Genomic DNA, 19,216 nt, shown 5'->3' on the forward strand with positions numbered 1-19,216 from the left:
ATCACCAGGGATGAAACGACTAGTGATGTCTATGCGTTCCAGACTTCAGGCTGTAATTGCCTGCAAAGGATTTGCAACAAAGTATTAAAAAGTGAAAGTTAAATTTAGGATTGTTTAGTTTGTCCCATTACTTTTGGCCCCTTAAAGTGGGAGGCACATATAGAAACCGTTGTAATTCCTACACCGTTCACCTGATTTGGATGTAATTACCCTGAAATTAAATCTGAAAGTCTGCAGTTAAAGCACATCTTGTTCGTTTCATTTCAAAGCCATTGTGGTGGTGAATAGAGGCCAAAATATGAAAATTCTGTCAATGTCCCAATATTTATGCACCTGACTGTAGTTTAGTGTTCAGGTGTCAAGGACTTCGAGCTTATACTGCCTGATAAATTGCCAGGAGAACAGCATATAAAACCAGAGTAACCTATACAGTTAGGTTGCTCCCCGGTGTGTGCACTCTCTCAAATTGGTTCCCATCATTCTTAGGGGCTTCTGAATCAGCTGTGCGGGACCTTAATGAATGTTTATTGTTCCTGGGTATCGGGGTGGAGAAGGAAGAGCCCTTCAAAATAAATAAAAAGTTTTTCAGAAAACCTAGTAGTCCCTTGTTACCCGTGTAAATCCTTGTTAACACCAAAACATAAATATATATTGTGGCCAGATACTAATTCATTTGGAGTCATCCTGTCTTCGATTTAACTGTACCAATATTGGCTCTGATCTGGTGTTCAGTAAATTAAGGAGTGCATTTGTTATAGGGCCTTCATAATTTGCCACTCCTGTGCAGATCTGATAGGGTCTAAAGCAGAGATGAGCGGTTCGGTTCTACTCGTTCTTTTCGCGAAATTAGCGCAAGTTGAAATTTATTTGCTATCCAAAACTCGTGAGAGCTGAATATCCAATATGATTCAGTTTTCAGATCCAAACTTAACAGAGCCAAAACCGAACCGCTCATCTCTAGTCTAAAGTATAAATACAGCTCCTCACTGCCAAAGCCAATGGGGGGATTTATGAGTGGGGAAAAATATAGTAAAATAATTTTTCATTATGGCAAACACTTGGCTTTCATGTGCATATTCTTTTTTTTTTTTGTGTGTAAATTTAAACAAATATACACACACACTTAAGGCAGTTGCTAGAAGACCGCTGGTAAGTCATAGGCTGTCCCAATTTAAGGTACTACTGACTAACTTTCTGATGAATCATAGTCAAATGCTTTCTGGACTGTTGGATGTTTGGGTCCACACACTCACCAATGGGGACAATATGGTATAAAATACAAACGTGTTGGCAAAGCAACACTGCTACCGGAGTATCAAAGTGAAAAAATAACTAAGGTATGTTATACCATAACTCTCAACTCTTTCTTCGAGGTCCACAGGATCGACCTTGGGGTATGTAGTTGGGAATAATCCATTGCACCAAACAGCTACAGTTTTCAAGCTCCCAGCATGCATAGGGCCTCCTCCCTATATACTCCACCCACAGCCATGCAGTTTGTAAACAAGCCTAAGGACAAGAGACAGAAAGTGGAGAAGGAAGTACAATGTACATAAGAAACACTCTCAAAAAATGAAGAGGGAATCAGTGACACAAAAAGAAGAACAGATCCCAACTTAGGCCAGGCGCATCAGGGTGGGCACCCTGTGGACCTTGAAGAAAAAGAGTTACCTAAGGTATGTTATACCATCACTGATTTTCTTCTTCAGGGTCCACAGGAACTACCTTGGGTATGTCCTAAAGCAGTTCCCTTAAGGGTGGGGATGCTCCTGAGCAGAAAGGAGAATCCGCCGCCCAAAGGAAGTATCTTGGGAGGCAAAAGTATCAAATGCATAGAATTTGATGAAAGTGTGGACTGAAGACCAAGTCGAAACCTTGCACAATTGTTCTGCAGAGGTGCCATGTCTAAACGCCCACGATGGTCCCACAGACTTGAGTAAAATGTGCTGTCACAGTGTTTGGAACAGGGAGATCCGCCTAAGTATACACATGAGAAATAGTCATACGCAGCCACCGAGCCACAGTCTGTTAGCTGGCCAGCCTACTTTATGAAAGCCATATAAAAACACAAAAAATGCATCTGATTTCCTGATGGAGCTGGTACAATCCACATAGATACGAATAGCTCAAACCACATCCAGTAAAGCTCCACCTACAGAAAGGCCAGAAGACTGAAAGGCTGTTACGTTTTCATATAAATTAAGAAATTGTAGTGACACCACCTTTGGAAGGTAACCCACCCTTGTGCAGAGGACTGCTCTATTCTGATGAAAAATCAAAAATGGAGAGCGACATAAAAGTGCTGCCAAATCAGAAACTCTGCGAGCTGAGGCAATAGAGAGGAGAAAAAAAAGTGTCTTTGCTGTCAACCATTTGAGGTCTACTGCGTCTAAGGGTTCAAAAGGGGGGAGCCTGCAGCGCCCAGAGAACTATGGATAAATCCCATGGTGCCACCGGAGGGCCAAACTGAGGTTGCAGACAGAGAACACCCTGAAAAAATGTTCTAACGTTTGGCAGTGTGGCAATTTTGCGCTGGAACCAAACTGACAATGCAGAAACCTGAACTCTCAAGGTAGCCAGACGAAGACTTAAGTCTAGTCCAGCCTGAAGAAATGCAAGTACTCTGGAGACCCTGAAACCTTAGAGTCATATTTCCTGTGGGAACACCAATGAAAAAAAAAGAATGCCAAATCCTGTGATAGATGCAGGCAGGAGCAGGCTTCCTTGCCCCAAGCATCATCTTGATAATGGAAGTAGAAAAACGGAAGCCCTTAAGACGGATGACTCAAGAGCCATGCCGTCAAAGCCAGCCGAGGTAAATCTGGATATAGGCAGGGACCTTTCACTAGCAATTCCGGCCGTAGAGGAAGAGGACTGTTTATGGATAGACATGTCAGATCAGTGAACCAATGTCTCCTGGGCCAGGCTGGAGCTATTAGTAACATCCTGCCACCTTTTTGCTTGAATTTTCTGACAACCCTTGGGAGGAGGGAGATCGGAGGAAACCGGAATGCCAACCAGTGCGTCCACGAGGATGGCTGAGGCGTTCCTTGTCCTGGACCCGTACCTGCAGATTTTGTGGTTGTGATGTGATGCCATGAGGTCTACATCCAGTAGTCCCCACTTGTCCACCAGGCACTGAAAGACGTCCGGATGAAGAGCCCATTCTCCGGCGTATATGTCCCGACAACTTAGGAAGTCCGCTTCCCAGTTGAGGATTCCTGGGATGAATATTGCAGAGATTGCTGGAAGATGGCATTCTGCCCAAACCAGAATGTTCGCCACTTCCCTCATAGCTGCCGGACTTTGTGTGCCTCCCTAATGGTTGATGTAGGCCACTGTGGTTGCATTGTCGGACTGAATCTGGACAAGCCTGCCGTGAAGGAAGTCCTGCGCCAGAAAGAGCGCCCTGTGCACTGCACGAAGCTCCAAAATATTTATGGGCAGGTGACTTTCCTGAGCTGTTTATCGTCCCTGAAAGGTGTGATGACCTGTCACACACCCCATCCTCACAGACTTGCAAATAAACTAGTCTCCATTAACATCCACCAATGCTTTACTAGATTGACACACCCTGGAATATGGGTAATATTACAATGGCCACACCCTGGAACAGGGAAGTGGACATTGAATTGTTAATGGCTATAGTGTTCATTTTCAGTCAACAATGGTGCTAGTGGCACTGTAATACAGCACTGGGACTTGTGTGCTCCTGTGAGAAAGTGCAGCTTAATTTCCTAAGCAGGAACTTGTCAAAAGAAAGTATATTAGAGTCCAGCCAAGAATATAAATAATAACCAGGTTATCAATCAATATTGAGTTGTGTCCAAATTATTAATAAACAAACCACCAACCTGAAACCATGATGCTTTATTTTCAATCATCTTATTACAGCACTGGGTAATTTTTCCATCATCATTATTACAGCACTGGAGAATTTTAACAACTGGAAAAGTTGATCTATCCGATGAATTACTTAACACACAGCTACTAACAAAACAGCTATAGAATAGTGATAAGATCACGTAATAAAGAAACTGTTAAAGACTATTTTCTTGTATAGGATTAATTTACTAAGAAATAAACAAGCAATGACTACTATTAGCCAGATATAAACACTGCTTGCTTCTGCAGAGATTTAAACAAATTAGATTTAATTTAAAAAAAAAAAAAATATATGGAAAATATATATTGAGTTTATGACTTCATGTTGTTTGCTGACAAACACATGTACAGCTGGCACCTTATCGTATGACGTAGTATAATGCCAATACAACAAATTACATTCATCCAAGTTCAAACATGGGAAAATATCCAGAGATATTTCCAGATCCATCACACTCTATTTCATGTCATAATGAGCTCACTCTGTATGGAATACAATAACATCATGAACATTGATCATCAGTAAGCCCATCTGATATGCAAGAGCTATAGTCAGCAAAGGAATTAAGCCTTTTTTCGTTTTTTTTTTTGTCCAGTCACCCTAAATACACAGCACTCTGTTTAACCCCTTTGCTTCATAGGTCAAACTGCACTCTGATTTCTACAAGTTAAAACCCATGCACAGCAGTATCTGCAGCTGGTGCCATTACGATCTGGCTGTGTATGCAGGTTATAACCAGCAGACATACACCATCAGTGTATGTTAGGGTGAGTTTTGATCTGGTTCAGCGTTTCCAACCTGCATTAGGCAGGGGCATTGACCACTGCAGTAATGCTGTCAGAACACAGCAACCGATTTTCCCTCTACTTTTTTTGCTTTATTAATTCTTTAAGCAAGCATGACACTAGGGTTATTCATCATATAATCTGGGAGGACCATCATCATCATCATCTTCCTGGAATGCAGAAATCTTCTTTCCATGATTCTGAACATGATCTTCATTGACTTTCTCCAGAGCTTCAATCTAGAGGAGGGTAAGAGAAAAATAAATAAATAAATAGAAATTAGACTTTTGTGAATTTAAGTGGGTAAGAAGCAGATCCTGGTTTACCTATTTCCGGTCATTTTATTATTATTTTATTAAATAGAATGGATTTGGCATGTTCTCCAGTTAGTCGTTTCAGTTTAGACATTACATTATTTACCTCTGCCATGAAATCCACTTGATTATCAGAAGCAATATTCAAACCAGACACCATGTTGAAGAGTTCCCGTTCATTTGGTGCCTCTGAAACACCACATTTTTGGAAGAACTATTCCAAGAAAAAGAAAATGTTGTCATTGTAACTCCATACAGAAACTTCTAGTAAGAAGTGGTAAATACCGGCACAGTTATCATACGCAAGAGTTACACAGTACTAAGGTACGCTATATGCTATTAGTCTCAGTACCTCAGTCCTACTAATCTCATCATCATGGAGGGGTGTGGGGGAGTATTATGCCAAATATCACTGTATATATAGGTTTCTAGTGATTAGTAACAGTTTCTTCTTTTCTATGCGCTTTAAAAGAGGTTGCCGAAATGCAGATCACATGGTCAGGAGAGCAAGGGCATTAGTCTATAAGAGGTCTGCGGAACCCGGCACTCTCAGCTTTAGGTAATGGGGATTCCCTTCTACATGTGCATGTTTTACTGGACTGTGAGAAGTGACATATCAAGGCGATGGAGGAAATAGAACTGCAACTGTACCATGTTCTACGATTAAAGAGTCAGTCAAAACGCAAACATTGTTATACAGAAGAGGCAGCTATACAATTAGAAAATGCTAAGCTTTACCCTAAATAAAGCAATGTTATAGTATCCCTTTATTGACATAGTTCGGATGTACCTGGGACACATTTCTGCAGTCCCTGTATAGAAACTCCAGTCCATGGGGGTGAGTAGGCTCCACAGACTGACTTACGTCAATCAGCCACACCTGCAGAGAGACAGTCTAAATGTTATAACAGGAAAATATTTCTACCAACTGATACTGTCCGTACAATTCAAACAAGCTATAATTGCAGAAACTTTATCATTAGGTCGACCGTATGTTTCCCATTAGAGGATAATTAGATTATTCAATTTAATTTAAGTTGTTATGCTTCGAATGAGTGGATAATTATTAAATCGATAATACATGAAAGGTGATATAAAAAATATTATTCAATGAAAAATAAGTATTATGGCTCCTACAGATGCGTCCTCATACATCTAGCCTCAATAAGTCCGGCCACACAGCGCGACTTGCCTGGCGCGAGAGAGTTGCCAGATCCTGTGCTATTTTGCTAGCGTCAAGCATCTTTTCTTTCAGAAATGCCTCTAAGTCGCAACGAAATCAAAATGCCATGTGACTAGGAATCACCAGCAGAGTGTGCTGATTAATTTGATATGAGAGACTTGTATTTCTGTGTGCACCAGTCTGTATATGAACCACAATTGAACTTGGAATGAAAAAAAAAAGCTGCGGCAGCTTCATTGTAGCATTTCGTCTACAGATTCAGGGACTCCGTCGCTCGCAGATATAAAAGTGTCGCATATAAAATTAAATCAGCACAGTCTGCTGGTACTTCCTAGTAGCATTGAGACTTAGGCCCGTATTCAATTTGGAGCAAAAAGCCGGAATCGTCGAAAAAGTTTCGCCGATGATGTCATTTCGCAAGGCAGAAAAGTATCGCCGTATTCAATTTGAAAGATCAATGCAATGTAATAGGTGAAAAAATTTCGCCTATGAATAGCAGGCGGAAAAAAGTGCAGAATTGGGGTTTTGGGGTGCAACGTTTCGGGAACCCCAGTGCAGCCTTCAGACAGTCCCCCCAAAGGGAAACTGCGTCAACTTTAAAAAAAAAAAAAAAAAACAATTTAGAACACCCCCAAAAAAAAAACTCACTTTCAATTTGGGGGGTGCGGAAGAAAAAAGTTGGGGGACAAAGTTAAAAACTAGCGAACTAGACTCCAGGGGGGTCCCCAAGTATTGCAGGTGCTTGCAGCAGGTGGATGTTACATGATTTTTTAAAAACTTAACTTTAGCAACTTTGAAATATGCTGGCCCCCATTTTCAAGTACCCCAAATTTGCTGGGATGTTATTTTCTGGAAAAAAAAAATCCTGAATACTTTTCTTCACCACTTATACAAAAACGCTATTTAGCAGCTATTGAGCCCGTATAGAAACACCAAATACCTTCAGCTAGCCAAATTGGGGGTAACCAAAGCTAACCCCATGTTAGAGCATCTTTTGGGGGGTGTCAGGCCGATTTCCCCAAATCTGACAGTACTTTCCGCTTGTTTCAGTTTTGCCGAGTCCCGTTTTCGCGTATTTTCAAATTGAATACGGGGATATGCGGCACGCGCGCGATACTTTTCCGCATGCGTAACAGGCGGAAAGTCCGGGAGGCGGAAAAGTATCGCAGGTCCGCTCAAATTGAATATGGCTCTTAGACGCATTTTCGGCAAAAATGATGACTAATCCTGGCAGAGTCTCACGGAACCTGGTGCGCTGAGAGGGGCTTTTTAGCCCAACTGCAGCAAAGATATGTAAGGACACATCTGTACCTTGTTTTAGCACTGTGTAATCTCAGATACTGTCCAACGTCTGCTGTTAATGTGCTACAGCACAGATACACCAATACAAATCTATTTCCTGATTTTATAGCATTACTGATCAATTGCCTCAATAAACAAATGATACAAACCTTTCCATCATGCCACAGCATGTTATATTCACTCAGATCCGCATGAACCAGACTACACTGATCATAGAGCTGCTTCATCATCTGAAAAAAAATAAAAATAAAGAGCACTGAATAGAGAAAACCCATCTAGGAGATAATAAAAGTTTTCCAAAATAAATATAAGCTAGATTTTTATTAACGGGTTCTATGATTTTGTGTAGTGTAATATTTGGGAGAAAAGCAGGAGCAGCACCATATTCAAGCTGTATGATATAACAATTATGTTAGTAACTATACATATGTTCATCATGTAGTAATAGAATGTCAGTACTGTAGGAGAACTGAAAACTTACAGCAAGAACCTGATAATAAGCTGCTTTAGAGTCCTCCAGACCAAGCTTTGCTTCTTTTAGAGTGGGAGCAGGCATCTGATCCTTTCCAATGAAGGACATGACCAAGACGTGCTTCTTTAACATGACCACTTCTGGACAAGGAATGCCGGCTTTCTCCATTCTGTACAAATATAGAAGCTATTTAAGGAGAGGGAGAGACACACAGATATATGTAGCACACAACAGTACTGAGAAACGGCTCCGCTTCACAATGTATTGGCACCATTAAATGTGTATGTGGTATGCATGTATAACAGGATCTGCATTAAGGTCCATATGACTAGTACTTTATAGCTGGCAAACTTTAAATGCACAACGTGTGTAGGATCGAACATGCCCTCCTTTGGGATATCCGGTGTGTTAAAGGGTGCCCACTTAAAATAATGTAAATTAACATAAAAGGGAAATTATTATACTGAATCTATGGGAATGACTACATATATCTAGGTAGCAGGCATAGAAAGGGAACTCTCAGAAAATCTTTAATTTGTATTCGATAACTTTAAATAGTGGAAAATGTACAACTTGTACTATTTCCCAAAACTTATGGAGATATTTGTTCTTATTTAGAAAGGCATCTTACTCTTAGCTTCTCCTACTTCAAAGACTTGTGGAAAAATTAAGCTGCTGAATGTTTTAATTGCCATTACCATCAGCTATAAGTGTACATGTCTATAAGCGAGGTAGTTAAAATCCCAGTTAGTAGTGGGATTTTGGGAAGGTTAGTGGTTAGGGTTAGGCACTAGGGGGAAAGTTAGGATTAGGCACTAGGGGGGGGTGAGGTTTAGGGTACCTACTAACATGTATCCTAACCGGCTTTGGGATTCTGACCACCGGCATCCCCGTACCCAACCAATCTATAAATGTGTATATAACTCTGTATACCTCTTCAAGTTGTGCTTCTCCTTCTCTGCCCACATGCGAATGATCTTGCGTGGATTCAGCTTGCTGAAACGATCCTTAAACCTGTAATCATCCTTTATATATTTGTCCCTGTTCTTGAACTCATTCAAGGTGGTCTTGAATACTTTGATGGCGCATTCAGAAGGCACTTCTTGGTCTTCCATACTTCAAAAAGAAGTGAACAATTATAGAAAATATTTTATACGTTTAAGAGCAGTTTGTTAACAAATGAATGTACCAGTTTAGCGCAAAGAATAGTTTCACCCAAAATAGCTATATTAGTATTCGATCCCACCTCCCACAACATCCTCATTGCAGAGGTGAACTAATCACTTGCTGGGAGAAGCTGTTTTTTTTTGCAAATCTGTCCACTTAACCTGCCCAATCAAACTCACCACCACTCTACAGTCAGGGGACATTGACAGAATTTTCATATTTTGGCCGCTATTCACCACCACAATGACTTTGAAATGAAACAAACAAGATGTGCTTTAACTGCAGACTTTCAGATTTAATTTGAGGGTAATTACATCCAAATCAGGTGAATGGTGTAGGAATTACAATGGTTTCTATATGTGGCTCCCACTTTTTATTTGCTATAAAAATGATATATGCTGCAGAGACATGCCACAAACAGAATGCTGGGACCGTGCATAAGAGTTACTATGTTGGGACTTCTTGTGTCTGATGTGAACAGGTGCTGGGTTGCTATGGAAGAGGTTTGCAAGGTGGAAGCTCTTAGGTGAAAAACATTTATTAAAACATCTAATTAAAAAAGGGAGATTAAGGGGCCTATATATCAAGCTTTTTTTTTTCCATAAAATTATATAGAAGCTGCAGTTTCTGTATAATTTTCTTAACTCTTGCTTTGTACTAATCGCACAATGCAGGAGATTTCACAGAAATCTCCAACAGAGTACTAATTAGCACAGCAGATCTAAGTCCCCATTAATATCAATGGGGACTGCAATCTCAGCCCTATGTACCAAACTCCATAAAGTTCACAATCTTCAGAAAGTGTAACCTGCTTTAAGCCTAGGGAGGCTTACGAGCAGGAGAGAGATCTTTCAATCTCTTTCCCGCAGCCTCTGGCTGGGTCTGGGAAGCTGACACTGTGTGTGTGCGCAGTGTCAGCTTCCACAGGGGATGTCATTCACAAACTTGAAAGACCTACTAAATGCCTGGGATGTAACCTGCAGTAGCAGCAGTTACCGCAACCACTTTCTCTGAGAGTTCCCCTTTGTACATAGCGGGGATATCATCATTATAAATGAAAATATCTACCACGATAATAATCGCGGCAGTTCTGCTATTATTAATACATAGGCCTCTAAAACTGTAACTATGTATACAGATTAAAACAAGATTTTTGCCGGGAGAAACTTTTTCCAAATGACTATGAATCACACATTACATTAAACCTGTAATTTCCACTAGACATTGTAAACTCAAACAGTACTGTTCTAGTGGAATATTACATATTTTAGTACTGTAGTATTTTTGCACATACCTTCCTCCATTAGCGTGAAAAACAACAGACTCTTTTCCAGTGCTCACACAGCCATTAATAGTGTCCAGAACTCCAGCATTCACCATTTTATATAACAGCAGTCTGGTCTTTGGGTCCACTACTTTCTCCTGCACACATCAAAATAGATGACGTGGGAGATTACTTAATCAGACAAAAATAAAACCGTACATGCCCGAGTCACAGAATGACAATCTCGTTGCCAATTGTTAATGCTGGGGGCATGGGGAATAAATAGGAATGCTACTTACAGCAGTTGAGACTTCCTTCTTGTCATGCAGTCTGGCACTCTTACGCTGCTCAGAAATAGAGTGTTGCTTCAACACATTGAAAACCTGATTGGACAACTTCAAATCCATTCCAATTCCATCTCCAACCTGAAACTCTGGTGCAAACTGGAAGAGAGATTAAATCAATGCAGATATAAAACAGCTGATATTTGGATAAAATAAACAAAAGCCTAAACATGAATAATAGGGGCTAATTCAGTGATTCATAAATTTTACAATTATGCATAATTTGGAGCAGATCTTGCACTTCTGAGGGTGCAATCAAACTTTTTTTTTATACATGCCCACTACAGCATGCTCTTGCAGGCTGCATACACACTGGTTAGCTATATTTCCACTATTGCTGGACTTCTGTTTGAAATCCATCAGCAGAGGCTGTTCTTACTGATGATCCTCTCCCTACAGGTACTACTGAAGTCAATGAGGTCTCACAAACAGGTGACAGTTCACTTTTGCATGACGGTTTGGGGAAAAATTATGACCAATTCCAGGGCAGTTCAATTTGCATTTTTATTTGTGGCCGTAGCCAGCACTCAACTAGTCAGCTCTTCACGCAGTCCCCAGGGGTGTATCTATTGCTCCTCTGGTGGCTGGAAGAAGAAAATCTCAACAGGTGCTCGCTATTCACCATCTGGGACTGGAGGCCGGTGACAAAGGGTGTCTGCAAAGCTGGAAGGATGTCACTCGTCAGTTTTCGGAACTCTCAAACATCCAGACAATTTTAAATATCCTTGTCAGTGACTGGCAGTTTTGCAAGAACAGCTATCAAGATCCAGTCCTATAACGCCATGGCTTACATAAATCTCATTCCCGGAGTAGACAACTGGGAAGCAGACTTCCTCAGCAGGCAAACTCTTAACCCAGCAGAACAGTCACTCCATGTGGAGATCGTCAAGCAGTTGGTGGAACAATGGAGATGGTCAGACTTTGATATGATGAACTACAACGTGGAGGATGCATGTCAGCGCCAGGATGAGAGATCTTCTGGCATTTCTGGTAGATGCCATTTCTGTTCTTTGCAGTTTCTGTCTGAACTACCTCCAATAGCGATGCTTAGAAGGTTCCTCAAAAAGGTAAAAAGATAGGGTGTTATGGCAGCATTACATTAGCCCTAATGCTTGTGATACACAGACGTTCTAGGCATGATCGAGGGCGCAGATAGCCCCTACCTCTGAAGTGAGGGTCCCTTTCATTGCTAGTACCTTCGGGGGACTTTATTGGCATGCCTGTTGAGGTCATAATCCTTACAGCGAAGTGTTTGAATCGCCTGGTGTGATGTAAAGGGGTTTCCTACCTATTCTTATCACTTGGACCGTTTGCTGCTGTTTCTGCAGGATAGTCAGGTGGGGGCTTTATTGGACAAAACTGAAGTTCCCAGGTTTATCACTGAGATATAGGGCGGTATTCAATTAGTTTCCAACCGAGGAAAAGTTTTGTCTGTCCGAGTTTTCTCTGTGGAGAAAAAGTATCGCCTATTTCAGTGCCTTGACTTTCCGCATAGGCGAAAACGGAATGAAATGGAATAAAAAAAAATTTAAAAAAAGGCGAAATTATCGCTAAACACCACTCGAAAATGGCTTTTTGAATCTAATTGAATACAGCCCATAGTGGGGAATGAGCCTCCACTTTTTGCCAATGTTAAAATGCCGAGACTCCCTGCACTGCACTCTGCACCCCATGGTTGCTGCAGTGTCCCACAATGGACTATGAGAATAGAACTTAACAAAAAGTTAATTTTTTTGAAACCTAGCAAAAACCTATACTTACATTTTCCATACGAGCTGTATTCTTCCTACCACACACCACCTCATCATGTTTAGTTGTAATGTCTTTCCCTTTTCCTACAAATCCCTTCTTTGGAGTGACGGTGGGCTTGTCTACAAAGGAAAAGAAAAAGTGGTGTCAGTTAAAATGCATGATTTCATGCAAAAATTGTTTTTCAGAAAGACATCAGCAGTTTATAGTATGTGCAGGAGGCTACTCTGAACTTCCTCCTTTGTGTGCAGAAGAATTAAATACAGCAAGTTGCATATCACAACCAAGGATGGAGCTTTAACACAGTATCAGCCTTACCAAGAAAGAACACTTGTTTTCTTACAGTAACAACTCAAAGGGAGATATAATACACAGCTGTCTCCTTGCCCTTACCTGCTTTGTATGGGTCATGGCGGGTGTCCTGCCAATCCACTTCATCCTCTGAACTATCACTGTCCTCAGATGGGTGCACCTTGCGGTAGTTTTCAAAGGATATGGAAACTAGAAACCATATGAAACAGTCACTGCACTGATGCTGGGCATGTCCATATACCTACTAATACTACTCTCTTCGTTTCTCTTACCTTTACTGTCACCATTAAATTTCTTTTCCTCCCTTCGCAGTTGAGCATCATATTCCTTGTCAAACTGTATTTGCAGCATCTGAGCCAACACTTCATCACTCGATGTATCAATGTTCTCACCAGTTAAGAAAGGTCCATCATCCAAACTAGAGCAACAATGTTCATGCAAATACTTTTACATGGAAATAGTAACAAATATTACCTTCAAATCTGAATAACCATTTACACAATTACTTGCTTCCTCCCCTTCTACAAAGCACTAAGGGTGGTTTAATGCATTGGATTTTACTGAGGCCGTGGTTCATCTCACTGACCCAAATGAGTTGGACATAATGTGGTGTTGGGTAGCTGAAGGACAAATCAGAGATCACAATCACAGAGGTGATGAATGATTTGTCCTCCCACTTACATCTGTCCAGTCATTTTAAAAGTGGCAAGCATAATACAGCTTTAAAGAGACTCAAAACGAAACACTCGTTTAATGTCAACAGAGAAATGTCTAAAATTTCGAAAACGCTTAACTCTCTAAGTCAGTGCCCGACTAAGGCCGAGTACTGACTTATACGACCGGCAATCTTGCTGATGGTCGGGACGATTTACCTTAGCCCCGGACCATGCTAGATTGCAGGTACACATTAGAAGATTTAATGTTTCATCCATTCATTAATATGCACTGCACCGAATGCGATATCGTGTGATTGGCCATGCAGCACAAAGAAAATAGACATTTACAGTTTGAGGTTTTCTTAGCTCTCAATAATTACAGTACTACAGTGCACACTTTGGGATAGACTATTGTACCACTAAGCAAAGAGTTAACCCTCTGATTTCTTTAGCATATACAGTGAGCTGACGGGTTTCTGGCACATTCTGAGATTCCCATTACAGTGATTTGGAGCAGACGTAGTTGCAGACAGCATGAAATATAACTTACAGTGCTTCCTTTGGGAGTACATGGCTCTCTTCCTCTATCTGGAGTTCTCTGGCCAGTTCCTCACTCATGACCTCTGCTAGGGAGCAGTGACTTACAGGCTTTGCAGCTAAACCCCAAGGGCTCTAAAAGGGAATATACATACGTTTTATACACAAGGAGAGAAGCAACAACTAACAAAATGTTAGATATCTTTAAAACATTCATTGTGTTCTGCTTTAGCCCACACCCAAATCACTTCTTTTTTTTGGCAGACACATAATTAGGGAAGAGAACAGAGGGCTTGATTCAGAGCCGGACGCTCTTTAAGAGTGCTCGCTCTGAATCAGGGGGGCCAGGTGATGGTCGCGACCATCGGGGCTTGCGACGAGACCCTTGTGGTAGGGTTTCGTCCATCGCAAGCTCCAGAGAGCTCACTGCTCTAACAGCAGGAAGCTCTCCACTGACAGCAGGGATTCCTACGGGAAAACCTCCATTTGTGTAGCCACCCCCCCCCCCCGCCCACAAAACGGGGCGAGCTGTCGATCAATATAAACAGCCGCCCCTTTTGTAGCGAGTCCCGGAGCGAGAGAATTTCTCTCTCGCTCCGGGGCTTTCGCATGCGTGCGCCGCACGTGCACAGTGACCCATCATCGACCCGCTTGCGAGCGCAGTGCGCTCGCGAGTGGGTCTGAATCAGGCCCTGAGTCCCTGAGGTCAGGCCCCAAAATTTAAATTCAGGTAAAGGGGAGCAAAAATAGAGCCAACCCCACAAAAATAACATTTCTGCTGACTGTTCTTCTATCACCACTCACATGAAGGTCATCCTGTTACAAATTGTGAGATTAAGGAACAGAAAAAACACTTTACTGTGTCAAATAGATTACAAACACTGATTCATTCGGAAACTCCCAATCACTTTAGTTAGTGCACAAAAGGTACACAAAGCAGAAGCTATATAAAAGCCTATAATGACAATAAGAATGAAATCGCAGCAACGATGCCTGAGGTGGCAGTGAGCAGATCAGCGGACTAAGCTGCCAAACCTCACCAGAAAGGGATTAGACCTGTGTCACCCGACTAGCTCTGATACAGCACTAATATCCTGAGCATAGAAATGGATCAAGCAGGGATAACAAATGGCATATATCATAGAACTGAAAAAGCCAATGATAGGTGCCAGAAGGCAAGTTACTAATACATTAGTGAGAAGTATAATAACATAGAGAAGAGCACATTCCCGATTCCTATATATGCACCACCACAAACAGGACACAACTACTAAAGACATCTCACTGAGGTATATGGTTACTGTAGAGAAAAGGTGCACAACATGTGGGTTAGGGATCACTAACTGGTGTCCAAGATATTGTTTTTGGAGTCCCTAGTTATGAAAAATAGATTACATCCTATTGGGAACTGACAATTCATGAACGGTGTTAAAATAAGGACACAATAAATAAATATTGTGTTAAAATAAGGACACAATAAATAAATAAAAGTATGCGCTCAAGAATAGTGGCACACTGGCACTTTGGAGTGCCAGCTACAGAAGAAAATACATGCCACCTGTGGTCCTGGGCTATTACACAGTATAGGACTCTCCAGTCAATTCTAATATACAGTAAATCGACTAGCTAATTTTCTATATTGTAGAGAAGATGCCGCATCCATACTATGACATGGAAGTTACCCTATTTCCACCTTTATTGGAAACACATGTTGGAGCTTCTGCACTAAAAAAATAAAATTGTGTGTATATATATATATATATATATATATATATATATATATATATATATATATGAGAGAGATCATAGTGTAGTACATATAGCCTCTTATTTCTTCCTTGGGTGCTAAATCACTGTGTACATTTAATAAAAGGAAGTAGGCATAGCTGATGGAACTTTCCGATCTTCCAAATCCAGGTAGCCAAAAATGCTGGTAGCCAGGAACATAATCTACAATAAATATTTATTTATGGGTTAAGAGGCCGCACGTACTACACTATGGGGTCAAGCCAATTAGCCATGATGGGTGCGAGTTGCCGTTAAGGACGGCACCTCATCTCGCACCGCTCGCGGCCGGCTCAAAGCCCGAATTCGCACAATTTTGCTCTAAACCCTACGGGGCTGCGAGCACTATTGAGCTGCTGTAAAGTGCGGCTATTGCCGTGATGACTCGCACCCGTGAGATCATCGCGGCTAAGTGGATCTAGCCTTGTGGGTCAATTCAATTACCCACAAGGGGTGCGTGTTGCTATTGGAAACACTGCCAATGGCACCTCAACTCACCCCCCTCGTGGTTAACAAAAGTCTGCCAATCTGGAGGTACAGTAAGTCCTGCATATGTAATTATTTATTACCAGTTATTTAAATGGTGCATACATTTTCTGCAGAACTTTACAGGGAATATTTGACCATTCAGTCCCTGCCCCAGTGGAGCTTCCAGTCTATATTCCCTATCACATGCACACACACACTAGGGTTAATTTTTGTTTGGAGCCAATTAACCTGCATATAGCCGTACTTAATAGCGCAGTGATGGGACTGACAGATAATGGAATTGATCATTATGAGCGCTCTCCTCTCTTTTAAAGAATTTCTCGACTTTGATCTGTAGCAGGTTGGAGGAGTGGTTGTTATAGGATATTTTCTACTTCTTATAGTTAGAACTAAAATGTAATATATATATCTCACCGGCCGGGTCTCGGGTGTTATGATCCCCACTTGCTCCATCTTCTCATTCAGGCTCGGGCTGGTGCCGGTCAGGTGCTGAATAGCTGGGGGTGAGAGAGTGCGGAGGGCAGGGAGCTGCTGGGATGTGCCCGGACTTGTCAGTCACACAGTGAGTAGGTAGCGGCCTGGCAGGCTGGCTGGCTGTATTGTATGATATATATAGTACGATGCAGATGTGCCCGGTCACAGTGATAGAACAGCAGCGGGTACGATGACGGTATATTATACAGGCGGGGAGTTGGTGATAGCCCGGTTGGTGCGGTTATTATATAGCAGCAGTAGTAGCACACGTCTCACTCTTAGCGGCTCCAGTCTGTCTGTCTCCTCCTCTCACACTGTGTGCTTATGTCACCGGCGCGGTGCTTGCTGGGAATGCAGTATTTCCCCTCCCTGCTCTGTACAGTCACCGCCGGAATGCAGTCTGACCAGTGACGTCCCAGCTCCCTCACCGCGGCTGCGCTGCACACCCTGGTTACTAGAGACTGTATGATGTGTCCCATTGCTGTGCCTGTGCCGCTCTGGGCTCCGTATTGGGTGCGCACACACGTAACATAGTATTAATGTTTACTAGTTAAGTTGCCCAAACACTGCACATCTTTCATGTCCGCCGGCAGCTCTGTGGGTGACAGACAGGCACTTTGTGAAGGAAACATTTGCTGTATACCCAGAGGTTTAGGTAACTGGCTTTAATAAGATGGCTGCTGTAAGAGCGACAAGTACCTGGATACTTGTGCGCCCTCCAGCGTTCATACTTCCCAATTATGTCATTGAGACGCTCCTAGTATCTGCTATATATAGGTCTGGTTGGGGGGGGGGGGGGAGCAGCATGTTGTTGGAAGAGCGAAAGTCGTCACCATGGGCACTAATGGCAGGGAGGCGTGTGGTATGGTTGGTGACATGTTTGCACAGGGCAGGTGTTGTCATGGACATGGCACTCCTTGCGTGACAAGGCGATTCCTGCTTTTATTCAGGACACTCACATGTCAGTCTCCACCTAGCTGACGTCACTTTGCATCGTGTTTCTATCAGATAATGCAAAAGTTTATAAATGCTCTGTGCTTGCCGTATCGGTTACCCGCAGTCAGTACGCGCTTTGGGGGAAATACTGGATTTTAGAGGAGCATTTCCAAATGTTCTGGAACAAAACAAATAAAAAGCACTTGGATAGTATAATACCATTAGGGAAGTACAATGTATATAAATGTAAAAACTATTAGAGTGTAGGATGACAGCAGATAGTAATAGCACACATACATAGCGGATTGTGCTTGATGCAGTAGGCCCCCGAGATATGGAGTTAAACCCAGGAATACTTGTGGCGTTCCGCATGCCAGCAAATATACTGATGGCATTCCCCTGTACTAAGGCCCTCATTCAGACCCGCTCGCAAGTGGGTCGATTGTGGGGCACTGAGCACGCGCCGCGCGAGTGAGAAATTCACTCGCTCCGGGGCTCGCAACAAACGGGCAGCTGTCGATAATGATCGACAGCTCGCCCCGTTTTGTAGGCGGAGAGGGGGGGGTGGCTGGACAAACGCAGGAGTTCCTGAAGGAACCCCTGCCGTTTGTGGACGGCCCTACTGACATCACTCGTGATGTCAGTAGTGAGCTTCCTGCTCTATTAGAGCAGGAAGCTCACTTGGGCTTGCGGAAGACGAGATCCTACCACAAGGGTCTCGTAGCAAGCCCGATGGTCATGACCATCACAGGCCGCTCGCAAAAGTTGTGGGTGGTCACCCACAGCTTAGCGAGCGGCGAGGAGGCCGGCTAAAAAAAGAAGCGGCTGCCCTCATTCAGAGCGAGTGCTCGCGTTTTACGAGCGGCTCTAAATGAGGTCCTAAGTCTATAATAGAGGATTAACAGTTGTGCTATGCACTTCTAATCATGATGGTCCAATATTGTTTTTGACTAAGCTTAGTTCTCATGAATATTTTTACTGCTGCTATTTAATGATTTTTCTTGTTGCAATTTATTATTTTAGAAATAGTTGCTACAACAATTTACTATTTTTTAATTGAGCAGTGTACCACTTTCTATTTTTTTTTCTTTCATATCTGAAAGCAGAGGTATATGCTCGGGCACCGAGGGGGGGGAGTGGGTACTACTTACCTGGGACCGGGCTTGCTAGGGGCCCCGGGTCCAATGTCTCCCCCCCCCCCTCCCAGCTCCCTCTTACCTTTCAGCAGAGCAGCCCAGCACATGCTGCTGTGTGCTGTGCTGCAAAGGGAGACAGCAGTCTCCTCTGGGGGGGAGCGATCATCCTGATCGCACCCCCCCTCCTGGATTTGCGCTGGGTTGAAGGGCTCACAGAGCCCCCCTCCCCAGCGCAGCACAACTAGTTTTTTCCCTAAGGGGTATGGTCACGCCTCCTGTAATTAGGCCACGCTTCCTTCATCCATGTTGGCTTTTAACGGCCCTGATTATGCTATTAGGGTGAATCAGCCAATGAATGAACACTACCAGTGAATTAACATTTTCAGGTTTAATCTTACATTTTAGTGCATAAAATTTAAGATCAG

At 42.5% G+C, this 19,216-nt stretch overlaps 1 protein-coding gene across 1 annotated transcript; it reads right to left on the reverse strand.

Annotated features, from left to right (window-relative positions):
- Nucleotides 1–3,855: 3,855 nt before the first annotated feature.
- Nucleotides 3,856–17,101, reverse strand: RIOK3 (RIO kinase 3). The gene is made up of 13 exons (XM_088469611.1): nt 16,660–17,101; nt 13,985–14,106; nt 13,051–13,196; nt 12,860–12,967; nt 12,479–12,588; nt 10,673–10,816; nt 10,404–10,531; nt 8,876–9,058; nt 7,952–8,111; nt 7,620–7,700; nt 5,776–5,865; nt 5,092–5,199; nt 3,856–4,910 (listed from the first exon to the last, which is right to left on the reverse strand). The coding sequence occupies exons 1-13, from the start codon at nt 16,696–16,698 to the stop codon at nt 4,797–4,799; spliced, it is 1,533 nt and encodes a 510-aa protein (XP_088325737.1). The 5' UTR covers nt 16,699–17,101; the 3' UTR covers nt 3,856–4,796.
- Between the last annotated feature and the right edge of the window lie 2,115 nt (nt 17,102–19,216).

The sequence above is a fragment of the Taudactylus pleione genome, unplaced genomic scaffold (genome assembly GCF_031769625.1).
Source record: "Taudactylus pleione unplaced genomic scaffold, aTauple2 ptg000093l, whole genome shotgun sequence".
Lineage (NCBI taxonomy): Eukaryota > Metazoa > Chordata > Amphibia > Anura > Myobatrachidae > Taudactylus > Taudactylus pleione.

Coding starts and splice junctions, on each gene's coding strand:
- RIOK3 (XM_088469611.1), bottom strand. CDS start 16,698: ATGGAGCAAGTGGGGATCATAACACCCGAGACCCGGCCG. Junction 14,107..16,659: donor TAACACCCGAGACCCGGCCG/GTGAGATATATA, acceptor ATTCCCTTTTAG/AGCCCTTGGGGTTTAGCTGC. Junction 4,911..5,091: donor AAGTGGATTTCATGGCAGAG/GTAAATAATGTA, acceptor ACCCTCCTCTAG/ATTGAAGCTCTGGAGAAAGT.